Source organism: Mustela putorius, unplaced genomic scaffold, assembly GCF_011764305.1.
Source record: "Mustela putorius furo isolate JIRA1106 unplaced genomic scaffold, ASM1176430v1.1 tig00000083_pilon_pilon_pilon, whole genome shotgun sequence".
Lineage (NCBI taxonomy): Eukaryota > Metazoa > Chordata > Mammalia > Carnivora > Mustelidae > Mustela > Mustela putorius.
Genome location: NW_025421273.1, coordinates 958,629 through 976,105, shown reverse-complemented (window position 1 = coordinate 976,105; position 17,477 = coordinate 958,629). Strand labels below are relative to the sequence as shown.

Sequence of the window (17,477 nt, the reverse complement as noted above, 5' to 3'; positions counted from 1 at the left end):
GACCTCATAGCTAGGGCTCATAAACTAATAGAGTTTATTTTATTCTATCCCTAATAGAATCAACCTAGGTATACTCTCCAGTGGCCTAAAAAAGTGTTTAGGTGCATACTGGTTTGACACAAGAAAAACAGCACGCTCAATAAGAAAAAGTTTGGATATTTTATGGAATTATTTTGTTGTTTATTTTCAAAATGTGCTTAAGATACAAATGAGCTGTACAAATATTCATGAAAGTCAATTAATAATATCTAAGACTCAAATAAATAAAATAACCTGCCAGGAAAGGAATTCATAATCCCCCTCCAAACACCCTCTGCATTTTCCTCCCCACCTCCACCATCCACACACCTTTTCTGCTCCAAACCTTCTTGTACATAAATCAACTCTGTTCTCCCCCTCCCTCCCTCCTTCCAACTTTGCCACTTCTCCATTTTTAAAAAGAAATCAGAATTGACAAGCCAAATTCTTTGAGGAAGAAAGCCAACAGCAGTGATTTATCAAGAACAGTGGCAAAATGTGATTATTAGCTAAAAGATGTATTTAAGGTAACAATTGTTTAAGCCTTTTGTTAGTTTACGCTTACAGGGATTTGTGCCAAAGCAACTTCATTCAAATTCACACTGTGTGGGCGTTGGACTTGAGGAGCGTCTGTAAATGCTGTCCAGAGCAGAACTGAAGGCTTTTCTGCAACCCGAGTTCAGAGGACAAGGATCTGATAACTTATTCACTAAAACATGCATTTGAGTTTAGACAACTGTGCGAAGTTAAACAATCTATAGCTTACTTTACACGCGACTGAAAGCATCGATAAACAAAGCAAACAGAATTAACTTTATTAATGCCTGGGACAAACGCAAAAAAACCTTTGCCAGTACCAAAAAGTTCCTCCATCGCAGTTCCCTCGCTCCCCTCAGAATTCTGAAAAGAGGAAGGACTGAGAAGGGGTTAGGATTTTAAAGGAACTATGCCAGAGGGAAGAAGGAGGGTCCAAGGTGGCAAAGCACCAAGGGGAGGAAATGAAAGTAAATGTGGAGGGGTGGAGCGCAGAAAATTAGGGACAACACGAAGTTTAGGTTACATACGAAGGGGTGGGATAGCCTCCCCCCAATTCCTGCACCCACAAAGATACAAATAAGTTAATATCCTAAATATAAATACACAGTGCACCAGAGATACAAGGGCCGGGCTAGAGAAGGCTTTCAGATGGAGGAGATGAGAGATGGTGGTCCTTTCGCTTCAGCCTTACCTCGTTGGACAAAATGCTTCCGTTGGAGATGATGTCGGGCTGCTGGTCTGTGTAGCCGGTGACGATGGCCCCACAGGGGTTGTGCTCAGTGTCCGTACTCCGTGAAGGGCTGCAGGGTTTAAGGAACATCAGGTCGGTCTTGGCGGACTCAGGGGTCAGGCAGACCTGGTAGCAGTAATTCTGGTTGTGGTGGTGGGAGCCGAAGCTCCCGGACTCCTCCACCGGCACTTGAGCCGGGTTACTGGGTACATTGGAGCTTTGCACCAGCATGATGTCCGACTTGCTGAGTTTCTTCTTGCGCGCCCGGGCTTGGCGGCCGCAGCAGGTCGAGCCCCCGCTGCCACAGCAGCAGCAGCAAAGGCAGCAGTCGCTGGCTAGACACGTGTAGATGTTGAGCTTCTTCTCTTTTTGGCAACGCACGGCAAGCACGATCATGGCTAGCAGGAATATGAAGGATACCGAGCCCAGCGCAATTATGAGAATGAGGGTGAGGTCCAGCGAGGTCTCCCCGCCGCCAGAGCGGCTGGGGCGCTGATGCTCCCCTGACCCCCCGCTACCGCCCCCACCCCCACCCTGGGGCTCCACAGCTCCATCCACCAGCTGCACCACCAGGGTGGCAGTGGAGGACAGGGGCGGCTGCCCGTGGTCGCGCACCTCGATCACCAGCTCGTAAGGCCGCTGGGGGTCGCGCTTGGCCGGCACCCGACGCGCGGTGCGGAGTTCCCCAGTGCGCCAGTCCATGCGGAAGAGGTTCATTTCGTTGCCCCGCACAATGCTGTAGGTGAGCCGGGCGTTCTCGCCGTCGTCCGCGTCCACTGCGGCCACGCGGGTCAGCAGGTAACCCGGCTCCGCCGACCGGGGCAGCACCTCCCGCGCTGGAGTCCCGTTGCGCCCAGGGAGGGGCGCCACTATGGCAGGGGCATTGTCGTTCTGATCCACGATGAGGATGTTGACAGTGGCGTTACCAGCCAGAGCCTGGGGGCTTCCGGCGTCCCGAGCTTCCACTTGGAAGCTGAAGTCCTTGAGCTGCTCGTAGTCGAAGGAGCGCAGGGCGTACAAGTAGCCGTTCTCAGAGTTGATGGACACGTAAGTGAAGACGCTCATGCCCTGGATCTGGCACTCGAGGATTGAGTAGGCTAGCTGGGCGTTGGCGCCCTCATCGCGGTCTGTGGCGCTCACCGCGTAGATGTACGCGCCCGGCACGTTGTTCTCGGTCACATACACGTCGTAGACGGGCTGGCTAAACCGCGGTGCGTTGTCGTTCACATCTGACACTTGTACCTGGATCGACTTACTGGTCGAGAGCGCCGGCTCGCCCCGATCCCGAGCCACCACTGTTAGGGTGTAGGAGTCTCCAGCCTCTCGGTCCAGAGGGGCCTCAGTCACGATGGTATAGTAGTTCTTGAAGGAAGACTTGAGGCGGAACGGCACATCCCCCAACAGCTCGCACTGCACCTGCCCATTTTCCTCTGAGTCGCGGTCGGTCACGCTGAACAGGGCCACCACTGTACCCGGCGCGGCGCCTTCGCTCACCGCCTCCTTCACGGTGCTGAAGCTGATCTCCGGCGCGTTGTCGTTAGCATCCAATACTCGCACTAGCACCTTGCAGTGCGCGGGCACGGCGTTGGGGCCCAAGTCCTTGGCTTGTACGTATACTTGGTACACTGGGCTCTCTTCATAGTCTAGCTCGCCGCTCACCTCCAGCCGGCCGGTGCGCGGGGAGAGTCCAAAGAGCTCCCGCGCCCGGGGCGAAATGTGACTGCTGAAGGAATACACGACTTCGCCATTCTGTCCCTCATCTGGGTCTGTGGCGTTGAGCTGGATTACGAGCGTGCCGGGTGGCGAGTTCTCTGGTAGGGACACAGTGTAGACGGGTTGGTCGAAGGCGGGGACATTGTCGTTGGAGTCCAGCACTCGGATGGTGAGTAGGGCAGTGCCGGTGCGCTGCTGTTGGGGGGGTAGGCCCCCTCCCCCGCCGCCTCCCCCTCCTTCTCCTCCTCCTCCCCCTCCTCCCCCGTCCACCGCGGTCAGCACGTAGCGGTGCACCGCTTGCTGTTCTCGGTCCAGCGGCTTCTCCAGCACCAGCTCCGCGAATCGGTTGCCATCCCCCTGGGTCTGCACATCCAGGGAGAAGTAGCTGTTGGGGGTTATCTCATAGTCGCGCAAGGAGTTGGTGCCCACGTCTGGGTCGAATGCGCTCTCCAGGGGGAAGCGGGTGCCCGGCGTGGCGCTCTCAGAGATCTCCACCGTCAGGTCCGGCTCCGGGAAGGAGGGGGGGTTGTCATTGATGTCCAGCACTTCGATCTCCACCCGGAACAGCTCCAGGGGGTTCTCCAGGAAGACCTCCAGGTGCAGGACGCAGGAGGGGCTCTGCTTGCAGATTTGCTCGCGGTCGATCTTCTCGTTCACGTACAGCACCCCGGTCTCCAGATTGAGGTCCAAATAAGGGGTCCGCGAGTTGGGCACCGTTTGAAACCTGCGAGCTGAAAGTTTTGTAATGTCCAAGCCCAGATCTTCAGCGATATTCCCCACGAAAGTGCCATGTTCCTGCTCCTCCTGCACTGTGTAGTGAAGCTGGGAAAAGACTCCTTCCACCATCCAGAGCAAAGCAAAGAATAATAGCACAATCATCTCCAAAGGGAAAGGAAGCAGCTTCCCGCAGCCAGCCAGCCACCCAATCACCTCCCCCACCACCACGAAAAAAAAAAAAAAAATCTGAAAAAAAAAATACAAATAAAAGTGCGCTATGTGGGGGGCTCCTGTGGCTTTCTGTCCTTAAAAATCTTATTCCTTTTGCTTCATTTTAGGGCTTCCCCCAAATCAGCCTCATTTTTCAATCTTAGCGCAGGAAGGGTGACAGGCATCCCCTTTCCTCATCTGTAATCTTCCCACTGACCAATTAATAAAATAATAATACAATAGTCAGCGTCCTTTATTCCGACAGTCTTGGCGCAACGCGGCGCTGGCAAATCCCAAGGAGGAAATTTCGATATTTCAAGACTGTCCTCGGTTTGTCTTCTTGCTGATGGGAGGAGAAGGAGGAGGAGGAAAAGGAGGAGGAGGAGAAGAAGGAGGAGGTGGAAGAAGAGGAGGAGGAGGAGGAAGATGAAGAGGAAGAGAAGGAAGAGGAGATGCTGCTGGCACCGCTGAACATGCCTCAATGTCAACGGCTGGCAAATGCAAAAGGGCTTAAAAACAGCAAGAGAATTTTGTGCCGGAAAAACATAGAACGGCTCTGCAGCATAAAACTTTCATTCTCTTCATTTCTCCGGATGGATGTTCTTCTTGGCATTTTCTCCTCTTTTCGCTCTATCTGTATTTTTTGGCTTTCATAGTTCTGTGTCTCTCTGTCCTCATCTCCACCACCATCTGCCTCTCTGTAAGTGTGATGACCAGTTTCTTTCCTGCTGTTTTCTTCCCAAGCCTCTTTCCCTCTAACCTGTCTCTCTTCCTTCCAGTCTTTCCCTCCTCCTGCTTCAGCCCTACAGCCTGATCTCGGCTGGCAGTTTCTGAGCTCCGAACGCTCCGCTTTTCTGTTTTTGCGCAGCGCCCTCATTCTGCCAACCAATCGGTGAGGAGCACCACCCACCGAGTCGCCGCTAATTGGCCAAACTGGCTGTCAAGCAGGTGCGTCATTCGGCAGCCAGGAGGGGCGGGATGGAACCCGCGTCCGGGCTGGCGGTCGGGGTGAGTGTGAGTGTGAGAGTGAGAACAGCCCCGCAGGTCCCGAGGCGCTGGCTGGGGACTCTGCCGCGGAAAGTTCCCAGTCCCCAGCCGCAGGTAATGGAGAGGGAATACAGAGGTTCCCTGTTTGCATCAGCAAATGCGAAAACATAATAGCAACAGCAGCGGTGTCCTCTCTTCGGATCGGGGTTTCCAATGACGCTAACATTCTTTTTCCTTTAAGGTATTTTCCTTTACTACTGATCGTGGAAATAAATCACCGGGAAGGGAAAAAGTTGCAGAGGGGCCACTAACTACAGGGGTTACCTAATTAAGGGACTCTGGCAGAGTTTGACTTTTTTTTTTTTTTTTTAGATATCGATTGTGTAAAACTAAGCGTGAGGGTCTGAAGGGGCTGTGTGGAAAGGAGTGAAGCGGTTGGAGTGTGGGGTGGAGGTGGGTCCTGAAACGCCCAGGGATTCACGCTAAGGGATGTGGGAGGACAGGTACTATAGATGTTCAGACCCCTCAGACTTGCCTCTTCCCTTCCTCGGTGTATATCCATGACATTCTTACCAAATAGATTAATTCCCTTGGGGACCTAGTTCAAACTGAGAGCGCTTTGATCAATGACTGAGGAGTTTCGTTTGAGCACTGCCTTCAAGCACGCCAGCCTAACGCTCGACTCGCTGGCATCGGAGCATCGTTGGGCGCTGCGCGGCGCCTTGGATATCCCTGCGCCTCACCCTGCCAAGTGCTACGCTGCGGCGGCGCGCTCAGGCTATTTTCTGCTTTTTCTGACATTTGGAGATCCCCCTCCTCACCCCCATACTAAACCGGGGCACCGATTGCTGCCCAGTTTGAGACAAGACCGCTGGATGGGAACAGCGGAGCGGCTGAGAACACGGGCTGGGGTGAGGATGGGTAGGTGGGCAGGAGCCGAGCGCATGCAGTGCCCTAGTCTGTGGGGCTCCGGGTATCGGAAAATGCGCTTGCACACTTAATGGTGCTCGCATCCATCCTCTTTGGCCCGGTGCACAAGACTGTGCAAAGCCCCAAAAGAGCGCCAAACCACACACCCCGATCTCGAAGGATGCGCTTCAGGAGCTCTGAGTGCCCACTGCCGTGACGCGAGGGCAGAGCAGCGCATCCATGCATCCAGTTCTTGTGAAGTTAAAATACAGCGCGAACTCTTCAATCTAGAGTGTGGAATGAATGTCAATTCTCCAAGAAAAAGATTTTTAAAGCATATTTTTTATATTAACTAATGGGCTGTAGAGGGTTGTTATTCACTAAAGCTGTCCCTGTTCAGTCTTTTTCCTATGCCACAATATAGAATGGTCCCCTGCGGCTTCCTGGTAATGAATGACCCGAGAGTAACACCGCCACAACCTGCGAGAAAAGGAGAGCCCTTTACCCAACCCCGAGGTACGTCGACATTTCTTCGTGGCAGGGAATTAAGGAGAGCGAGTGTCCACAGGCGTGATTACAGACTGAGGCATGGCTCTGTGAGTCCCGTGAGTGCGTGTCTAGTGCCCTGACACCCCCACTCTTGGCTCTTTCATGGAGATGGGTCCTGCCTTTGAGCGGTTAGAAGGAAAAGATGCCAGCAAAAATGGCTAATCCTTTTTCAGCTGCAGTAAATTGACTACTGGCCATAGCCAAGAGAAAACCGCTGCAGTTAAAATGATTTTTAGCATCGTGTCTACTGCTGAGAATGGAGTGGCAGTTTATAAAAAGAACCTGTGGATCAATGAAAAGGAGATTATAGTGTATCTGAATATTAATAACGGCATTGCATCTGTATTTTCTACCCCCCTTCCTTTTCTGTAGATCTGCAGGATTGAAATGAAATATTTTGAGCTCTTCCAACTGACTCATCAGAATTCTGGAGCATTTTTAAAATGACGGTAATTTTCTAATGTTTTCATTTATACGTTTGGAAACACTTGTGTGTGCGCGCGAGTGCACGCGTGTTAGCATGTGAGAGACATGTGGCTGAATGACAATGCAGATCCAGAAATTGTTTGAGGAAGAGGGTTTGTGTTTTCAAAATGTAGATGAAGTTTGAGCCGACTTGGGGCGTTCGCTGAGAGCCACAGAGCTTCCAGAGGTGAAGATGAGAACGTGGAAAGATGGCCAGATTTGCCTGTAAATAATCACTACATCCACTGTAACACTTGAGCTGCATTTTTTTTTTTTTTTTTTGGTAGCTGTTGTGTTTGAGCTGGGAATTCTCTCTGCAAACGTGGATTACAGGCGTCTCCTAGCGGCTAAAGCAGCATAGGACAAGCCAGAGAATTTTTCTTTGGCGCTTTCTCGTTTGGCAGGGTTCGCCTGTTGGGGGCTCTGCAGGATTTCTTGGATCGCGAAGGCCTGTGTCCGCGCCGGCGACGCCGGCCCGGGTCCCCTAGAGGTCTCGCCTCTCTGACTTCTAGTCTTTGAGGCTGCCCGGGACCTTCGGGGTGACAACGGGGTCTTCTGCCAGGGAGAACATACCCGAGCCCAGCCGTCCTCCTCCCTCTAGGTAGCTCCATCCAAGGGCATTTGAGAGAGTATTTTATTCAGGGCAAGATTCAGATACTGGCATCAATAGCCTTCCCCGCCTCTTTACCCTGGAACCATTACACAGCCCCACCCCGCCACCCACAAAACAAAAGCCTTTTAAAAAGGCCTCTTAATTCCTTTTCCTTTTACATTTCCTTCGGTGAACCCCGGAATTTAGTGAGGCCATGATTACAAAAATGAGAACCTCGGTAGAGGGGTTCACGACCTCTTTGAAGTGCAGAATATACTGTGGTACTGCATCCCACTCTCCTCCCTCCTCCCATTATGGACCGCAGAGGGAGCAGTAACACCTAGCACCTAGCGAGCACACGTTATCCCCCACCCGCAACACCCCCTCCAGGGGAGCCAACCATATGGGCTAAAACAAATTGCATCCTAAACTAGAAGGGGAAAGTAGTTATTATTTCGAGGGATGTATCAAAATCAATTGTCATAAAAGTCCTGCTTGGTGTATGAGAATGATAATGCACACTCATGTATTGCATTGGCCTCTAAGTACATCAGAAACTGGGGGGGGGGGGGGGGCGCTAAGGATCCCACAAATTTGTTTTATATACATAGTTACAAACTTCAAAACTAGGTAACAGGGTTGCTTTCTTCTCTACCCTTTTCTGGAAAAGGCGGGAGGGAAATAAGTTTGTTAACCAGCGTTTGGATAAATGAGTGTTTGCAGTGATTTAACTTGACTTGAAAGCAATTTGTTTCTAAATCCTCTTATTATTGCAGTGTGCCCAGAGCTTTGAGAAGGTTTTTTTTTTTTTTTTTTTTTTTTTTTTTTTTTTTAAGAAATGGAAGAGAAAATTTTAAATTGTCAATGAGAAGTCTTTCAAACACTCGACCCAACCAGGATTGAGCTACATGATACTGGCATTTATCTTCCCAGCAAAGAGAGTGCAGAGAGCAAACTTAGAGGACCTGGACCTTACTGCATTTCTTATGGGTATCCATGAGACAGGTTTATTTGTAGTAGTATAACCTAACTTAAGAGGTAGGAAGGCAAGGCTTTGGGGGCAAGACATTGTGTTAGTTTTGATCATCTACTTTAGAAAGAGAATGTTGACTAGAGTTTCTAGAAAAGATTTATAACTTACGCTATTATAAGCATTTAGGTGACTCTTTAGGTACTGTGTTATAATGTTCTGGTCAACAGAGAACAAACCAATCCATGTTTTGGGGATTGGGAATACTAGCTATTCCATTAAAACATTACTTATGTTCAAAGTAGAAATGTTCTTCTCCATTTTGTTTAACCTAGTTAATATTGGTGCGGCTTCACATTTCAATGTCTTTTCAGTTATCAGACAGGGCCAGCGTTTTGTTAAACTCTAAACAGTGAATTAAAAGCACTGATGAGCTGAAGCAGCCCTCTAATGCAAAATGACAAATTGCACTTAAGCAATACATGAAGAAGAAAATGATTTATGGATTTTTACAATGGTCTGAGCAAATGAAAGCAACATGAATTATACATCCTAATGCTCACGATATCATTTTCTAATAATACTGTTTCAGTTCAGATGCTACACTCTCATTCTTTCTATAAGAGATATTGATCAATAAGAGGTCCAGGAATATTTTTAAATTAGGCAATGGTGTCTGATATGGGTTCCAAATATATATATTTTTTTCTGAGTAGGGGACAGAGGGTGAACATTGAAAATACTAATATTCTAGCAGCTCCTTCACATATCGTGTCTTTGAGTGATTAATAGTCCTTTGGAAACTTACGTTTTGTTCCACACCTTTCAGAATGCAAATAAATAGATCTAATTTAGAATGACAAGCTTTATTACATCATGACCTCATTCTCTGAAAATCAAAATGCATAATCTCATCTTACCTTTTCCTTTTATTGCTTTTGATATTGAAAAATCTGGTTTCTCCAAAATGTCTCTTACCTTCTTCATATTTGTTTTATCCTATTTTTCCAGAACATTGTTTAATTCCTTAGTGTGTTAAAGACACACCTGAGTTAGTAAAAAGGTCATATACCTTGATTTTATTTTGGTCTTAGTAGACAGAATAGATCTTATGGGTGTCATAAATTACAGGGAAAAAAATCAGATTAAATTTTATGTGGTGCTTGTTTTTTGAGTCTGGGAAAAAATAAAGTTTAGTTACCTCTGTGTTATGATGCGTGTCTACTCCTAGCACTTTTATTTAACCATTTTTGGCTTATATAAGTATTTTAGGGCATGGGTAGAATTTTAAGTGAAGACTGTCTTTGCTGTATTATGTACTCAACCACAGGAAACTTCTAATTACCCAGAGGCCTCCAGAGCCACATTATTAGGCTTAATCTTAATTATCCAGGTTTATAAAAAAAGAAAAAGAGAAAAATTGAATCACAGCTTCTGCTTTTGACAGCATTAATAATCACTCTTACTGCAAGTTTACTGAAATCAATGAAGTGATTAGGATTGTAAATAAGAACTACAAGATATCACATTTAAAAGGCAAGCTGCTTTGCTAATATAAGTGATGTGTGGGTTTTACTGATGGAGCCCAATGGTAGAAATGAAGGTTGAAACATTAAGATCGATTCAGAACAATTTCAAAAAGTAATTGCAAGCCCTGATTAAGTTTATATAAGTAAGAAAAAAAGATGTTTAGAATTCTGTGTTTTTTTCTTCCCCAGTGTGTTTACTTCTTATTTGACAATGATACAGTCAGCATAATAATAGCATTTGTCTGGTAAGTATAAATTGTGTTCTTCAGGGAAAGCCCCTTGAGTTTATAAATACAAAATGAGATTACCCAAATTGTGATTAGGGTTATAAGCCATAGCATTATTTTCTGAAGAGTTTGAAAATGTTATTGGAGACAGACACCAAGCAAAGAATATCAAACATAACTTGAGAATTACATTAATAATTAATAATTGGAATTATAATAGTAAACAGTAAATAGATACTTTAATAAAAAATTATCTATTTTGGTTTGATTGCCACCCTACTTAGTATAGCTTTTTATAAATCAGAAACTTGATTTTCCTGATGTCTTATTTCAATGGGCCTAGTATGCTACACTGTAAAGTGCTTTATTTTATTACAGTTTTTGGAGGCTTTTTAGATGAAATTGACTAATGACTTTTTTTTTAAAGATTTTATTTATTTGACTAAAAGAGACATAGAGAGAGAGGGGAACACAAACAGGAGAGTGGGAGAGAGAGAAGCAGTCCTCCCACAGAGCAGGGAACCTGATGCAGGGCTCAATCCAAGAACCAAGAACTGGGGGACACTGACCTGAGCCAAAGACAGACACTTAACCACTGAGCCACCCAGGCGCCCCTTGACTAATGACTTTTAACAACAGCCAATGTTTTCCAAGCGTTCTTACATGAGTTATCATATCCCTCCCCATATCTATAAGTATACAAAATGAGAATTTAGAATGAGTTTATCATTTCAACATTATAGGTAAAGATACTAAGGATGTTCAGAGTTTAAGTAACTCTTTGAATGAATACAAAATTCACATTCAGGCCTTTTGATGCTCATGTTGAGGCTCACTTTCCTATACCATGATGTTTTTCTAGTTTGAGTTAGATTTATTTAAGAGGTGAAACAAACAAACAAAAAAGAGCTAATTTAGAGGTGAGGTTTATCCAGATTTTGTACGGCAATAGTGCTGGTTTTATCTTAGTCAAAATGGCTAGTAAATTGAGTTGAGCCATGGAGAAATTCATAAATGAATTTAAGGAGCTATTTTGTGTGTGTGTGTGTGTGTGTGTGTGTGTGAGTGTGTGTGTATGTATGAGGGAGTATTGTCAGGAAACCCAAGCTTGAATATGTTTTCTTACAAGAGTGAATGGTTTCTAGCACCCACCTCTTTCTCATGCAAAAGTGTCTGACATGTGAATTGTAGGTTTTAATAACTGAAAATGGAAATTGATAAAACAAATATGTCCAAAAGGAAGGGAGCTCTGCTTCATCCAGTCCTGAAAAATACAATGTTAATCAATGGTTCCAGAAGTATTGTCTTAGTTTATTAGAGTTTGTTAAAAGCTAGGAAAATACCAAGAAGTATATCAGTTTTTTTACAATTCAAATATTAGTGTTTACTTTTTATAGGTTTCTGAACTTGTCTTTAATTTAAAAGGAAAACTTTCTTTGAGCAAAATTTCTAATATCATTTCATACTAATTTCTTCAGTGTTGCTCAGAAAAGATTGTTATAACTTTCTATTTTAAAGTTAAAGAAATTTATTTGACAATTTTGTGCCAGCAGAAAATGAAAGGAAACAACTTTAAAATAATTTTAATATGGAAAGAAATAATCAAATGAAGATGATTATGGAATCTTATTTACCTGCTGTAAGTAAAATATGTATTATTATTTTGATAATAAGTATTGACAGGGGAAAATATCATATTTCTTTTAGAAGTGTATCCAGTCACTCAGAGAATGTGCAATGTAGACTCTACAGGGTAGGTTCTATATCTTACTCATTTCTAAAAGTACCCAACTGTGAAAGGCAATGGTACAGTCAATTATGAAGAACATAAACTTGAGAATCAAGTCAAACTAGGCTCAAATCCCTGCTTCTCAAAATATTTGAGAACTTGAACACTTTACTTAATTCCTTTGAAATTCTGTGAAAGTGTATTTAACATGCTGAACATCTGTTAAAATATGATAATATATATGGACCTTGTTGAATCATTGTGAGGCTTAACTAAAATGTAAAACTCTTGGCCCATAGTAGACTCCCAATAAATGTTAAATATTATTATAGCAAGATGTTTGGAAGAAAGTGTCCTTAAATAGGATGCTTACTGAGAATAATTGGCACTGATTCCTAACTATTTTATCTCCTTCATGAAACACAAACTATTTACTTTGAGGTGCAAAAACAATTTCACATTGTTTCTATTTTACAGGAAATTATAATTTTGAAAATTGGATGCAAATAATACAAGAAAAAGACTAAACCAACATTTTAATTAGGTACCAAGACATAAAAATCAATAATGACCTTTTCTCATAGTCGTGTTTTATTTTAAAACTTTTATTTGTTTTCTTCCAGATAATTTTAAATTTTCTATGTTTTTAATTTATATAATATTGACATGTAGACAGATTTTTAAAATCATTTTGTTAAGAACATGCTCTTTCATTGTGCAAATTTGTTTTTCTTCTGTTTTTATCAAAATTTTAGGATTAAAGTACACTTATTTGATAGGCTCACTTATTTTTCTTCCAGTTCTTTAATGTAAAGCCTTTATACCTACTATTCTATTCATGCTGATGAGTACTAAAATTCTCAAAATTAAAAACAAATTAGTGAATATCAGTTACTTAAGACAGAATGAGTTTGTTAGAATTAGACTCAATTCTGAGTCTCAAGCCTCAATCGTATCTGACTTTCTCCTCAGCATCCTTCTCCTTGTAATTTTTCTGCCTAATATTGCTGTTACTAGTATTGTATTCTCTTCAGCAGCTTCTTAGAATTTTAGAAACAAAAATATGCATGGGTGCTAGTGTGATAGGAGCACAGTCATAGGAATACTGAAAGAATAGAAAAAATGTAAATCATGGATATATTTTTTTAAGGATTCATACTCAATTTGAAATATAAAGAACATACGTTAAAAGGTTTGAATAACATCATTGAACGGAATGAAAAAAAACTGTTAAAACATATAGTTTTATATGACCATATGACTATGACCACCAAGTGCATAACGAATAAAGAAAAGACTACAATAAAACCAATTAGTTAAGCAAAGATTTTCATTAAAGGGCATTTTGGTTATGATTGATTGGTTTTTGAGAGAGAGAGAGCACACACGGGTGGGGGTGGGCAGAGGGTGAGGGAGAGGGAGAGAGAGAATCTCAAGCAAACTCTATGCTGAGCACAGAGCCTGACCTGGGGCTTGATTACAGGACGCTGAGATCATGACATGAGCTAAAATCAAGAGTCAGTCACTCTGAGCCAACCAAGTGCCTCTTGTTATGATTTAAAACTATCTGAAGCAGGGTAGAGGGGTTTGCACAGTGGAGAAGTGAAGGCAGTGAGAGCAAAAAGCTTTCTGTAGGGATCATAAAACAGCAAAATAATCTCTGCAATTATGGGGCAATATCCTGACCCTGGACTCAGTTCCTTAAGTCTGCCATGTCCGAAGGCCTTAATTTTGTTTCATTGGATTTTTTTCCTCTCCATCACCACCGCAAGAACTTGGCCAAATTTAAGGTCAGTAGACAAGGGTGATATCCTCATTCAGCATACATACCTGAGTAATGCTTTTGGTATGGTTTGGGCTAATAGCCAAAGTTCAGCCTTAGAATTATGATAAAATGTAATATTATTGCTTGTTCATTAGCATATATATTTGAGGACCTTGGGGCTGTTGTTAATCTAATGATGAAGTGCTGATTGCTGATTTTCTCAAACCATTTTTTAACCTTTCCTACTCAGAATACCTAAGTATCTAATTTAACAAGAACATATTTTCATTCTGCTGGACAGATAAGAGAGAGAAGTATTACTTAAGTCTAAGGAACCTAACAGACATTCAGCTAACTCGTCACATTTTTGATGGATTTGTTGGCAGCATAACCGGTACTTCATAAAAATGTGCTGATTAAATAAATGAATGATTGACCTTTTAAATTTCTACTATTATTCTTCTTAAAAGATATTTCTAAGATATTTTGCTCAATTCCACAATCTATGTTTTTAATAATCTGTATTTGAGAAAGGTCTTTTTAAGTTGGTTATTGCAAAGAAACCCAAGATGGAAAGTTCACCATGTAAGTGCTTACAACTAATGAAATACATTTCTTCTCTCTCCAATTACTACTCAAAAGTGATGTATCATTATGATTTTATTTTCTAATTTTCACCCTATTTCATATATACTGTGTTGACCTTATATACAAATATGAATAGAGTAAGTAAAATGGCCAATATTCTGAATTATTTTATTCCTTTTATAAGGTCATGACAAACTAAGGAGTCCTCTGTGATTAGAATGTTAGATGTTAAGGGTAAGCATAGATGAGATGGGAGGACATTTGCTGCTTCAGACAGAATCAGAAGATACTATAATTTTAGAAGAGTATTTCAGGATTAAGTTAAAAAAATGTTGATTAATTTTGTAGACTCTAAGTGATACACTGAATTTCAAGCCAGAGGGGACACTGTCTTGCTTCTAAGCTTCTCTATTCTTTAATCTCCCTAAATGGAATTATGTCACTTCAAGAAAAGGCTATCAGTTGCCTTAGTGTGTACAGATATATATATATAGATATATATATAGATATATATATCTATATATATATCTTTCATAATCCCCAGCTTCCTTATTCCATAATTGCCAGACCCATATTGTAGTTTAGATGTTATGGAGTTTGGAAATAATTCTGTAATTAGTCTGATAACAGTTTTACATATGCAAGATTCAGAATAATCCTGTGAGGTTTTTCACAGACTAATAAAGTCAGGATTAGTTGACCAGAATGAAAGATTTCAGTGTAAAGGTAAAGTATACACTTTAGGGGGAAAAAAAGCATATTAGTTAAAACTGTTTTTGGTATAGGAAAATTTTTAAGAAGTACCAATGGAAAAGGATAGATGGCACATCAGGTGATTATAAGTTTGCTTGGTTTAAAAAGGAGAAGTTTGATGTCTGTTGTGAAAAGAAAGGTTTATTTTTTTCATATTTCATGATAAATGAAATTGAATTACCTGCAGGATTTGAGCATTAATTAAAAGATATAAAACCATGGGATAATTAGATTTATTATAGCATCTGTCAACTGAAAAAAGAGGTAAACTCGAATTACCAGAAATTTAGTTTATTCAGGAATAGCAAAAGAACTACAAATCTGAAGGCAAAACTTAACCGAGCTTTTGTGACCCTGAGGGCCGCAGGTCGCTGCAATGGACAAGGTGTGCAAAGAGTGGGGAGTCCAGCCAGAATCTAAGCAGTAAATTTATTGGCTTGAGAAGAGGGAGAGATTCTTCGCGGTTGTCCATTGGCCCAGAAATAAGTTTTCCTCTTTTTTAAATGGGGCTTTTACGGCAAATCAGTATCCCAGGTTTCCCTAAGAGCGCATGCGTGAGATTCTCCATCTCCAAAACCTCTGAGACTTGGTTTCGGTTTTAGACTGAAATCCTTTCAAACGCGGCAGGTTTATGTAGCTCAGATACCTTTCTTCCAACAGGGCTTAACGCTGTGCTCTTCGGGTTTACTCCTGAAGGCAAGTAAAAAAAACACTTCCGGAACAAAAACGTGAGAGAAAGCAGAAACTGTGCTCTTCCACTACGTGAGGCCCTCCAACGGAGAACAGTAGCCTTCTCCTCTGAGGCGCTCCTGGCATCCCCACCCCAATTAACCAAAACTGCCAATGGTGGCAACAGATGGAGATTCTGGAAGGGGAAATCGAGGCTTGAACTTTTTGGACCTCTCCTTACTGCAATGTGAGTTCCCTTTTGACACTGATGTGGGAGGAGGGGAATTAGGAGGAGGGGAATTAATATTGTTAGCCTTTCTTCATTACCAGGGTTAGAAAAATACCCATTTTTTGGTGTTGAGATCCCAGAAACTCGTAAAAGGTTACTCAGTTAGGGAATCCTGAACTAATAACCTGTTTTTCAGATTCTGAGTGGAAAGTTTTTTGTTGTTGTTGTTGTTGTTTTCTTTATTCTTTGGAGAGTGAGCGAGAGAGCGCATGCGCGAAGTGAGAGCAAGGCAGGTAAGTCCAAGCTGGGCGAGTGGTAGGCAGAGGCAGAGGAGGAAGCGACTCCCTGCTGAGCAGAGAGCTCCATCTGAGGACCCCGAATCATGACCTGAGCTGGAAGCACATGCTTAACTGCTTAATCGACTGAGCCACCCAGGGGCCCCCACCCTCCGAGTGGAGAGTATTTCTAACATGCATAGATAGCTTGGATGATGTCTTATGATCGGAAAACTAAGATATTGGTTGTTTTATGATTATTTCTTACTGAAATTCAAATTAAAATTTGTCTGAAATGTTTGTTTTTCTTTCATGTTTTAGTATATCATTTCTTATTTAACTATTTTTCTATAATCAAATACATAAGATTTATCTCTGAAAAGCAAAAGAAAAAAAAGGGTAAATATCAACCTAGAACACACGGTTTATTTTAAAAATCTATTCATCTTTGAGGCGCCTGGGTGGCTTAGTGGATTAAGCCTCTGCCGTGGGCTCAGGTCATGATCTCAGGGTCCTGGGATCAAGCCCCACCTTAGCCCCTCTGCTCAGCAGGGAGCCTGCTTCTCTCTCTCTCTCTCTCTCTCTCTCTCTGCCTGCCTCTCTGCCTGCCTCTCTGCCTGCTTGTGATCAGTCAAGTAAGCAAATAAAATCTCAAAAAAAAAAAAAATCTATTGATCTTTGTCATGATTCTTTTAATGGCACACCTGAATTAATCTAGGATGGGAAAATTCATTCACAAATTTAAAATAAATGCTCATTTAAACAAATGCTCCTTTTTTTCTTACTCTTAAAGTTGGTGGCTTAGACTTAGCTGACTTTCTTATGACTTATGTAGCATTTTTATGTTTAAAATAAGGACACTCATGGGAGCGTGAGATCTGATTATAGATTGAAGACTTAACAGGAATGCCTCTATTTCTGTGCTCTGAACTTTTACATATGAAGAAGAATTTTAGATATAAGGATAGAAATGCTGTTGATTTTATAGTTTATTCTAACTTAAATAATTATGAATAAAATAGGTTAAAATTAAACATTATGGCATTTAAGAACATCTTTTTAATAGGGTGCTGTTCTCTTAAATTGCTGATGATCACAGAATCCCTGCTGAATTTGTATTGTATTCAGCAACATTTGCAAATTTTCTTTTTTATCTGAGAAGAATGTGTTTTATTTCAGTGAATTATAGGTGGCAGTATACACAGCTAAATTCTATGTTGTATTGCAGGTAGATAGGAGATATCTCAGTTGGTTAACAATTTCGTATTTAACCTTTTCATAATTCTAACTTCCATTCTAAACTCCCCTCATCTTTT

The 17,477-nt window shown here is 42.4% G+C and overlaps 1 protein-coding gene and 1 long non-coding RNA gene across 3 annotated transcripts in view; one reads left to right on the top strand and one right to left on the bottom strand.

The window, feature by feature from the left end:
* PCDH10 (protocadherin 10) overlaps window positions 1-3,912 on the bottom strand; it is a 60,042-nt gene extending 56,130 nt beyond the window's left edge. For both annotated transcript variants that reach the window (XM_004747911.3, XM_004747912.3), the window contains exon 1: window positions 1,247-3,912. In XM_004747911.3, the coding sequence (XP_004747968.1) occupies window positions 1,247-3,877 (2,631 nt within the window). In that variant the 5' untranslated portion in view covers window positions 3,878-3,912. The remainder of the gene's footprint in view (window positions 1-1,246) is intronic.
* A 965-nt stretch (window positions 3,913-4,877) lies between these two features.
* The window catches only part of LOC101688729, a 31,629-nt gene continuing 19,029 nt past the window's right edge, over window positions 4,878-17,477 (top strand). Inside the window, exons 1-4 of the long non-coding RNA XR_006603546.1 lie at window positions 4,878-5,153; window positions 6,222-6,337; window positions 6,743-6,819; window positions 15,649-15,904. This is a non-coding gene — a long non-coding RNA (uncharacterized LOC101688729). The remainder of the gene's footprint in view (window positions 5,154-6,221; window positions 6,338-6,742; window positions 6,820-15,648; window positions 15,905-17,477) is intronic.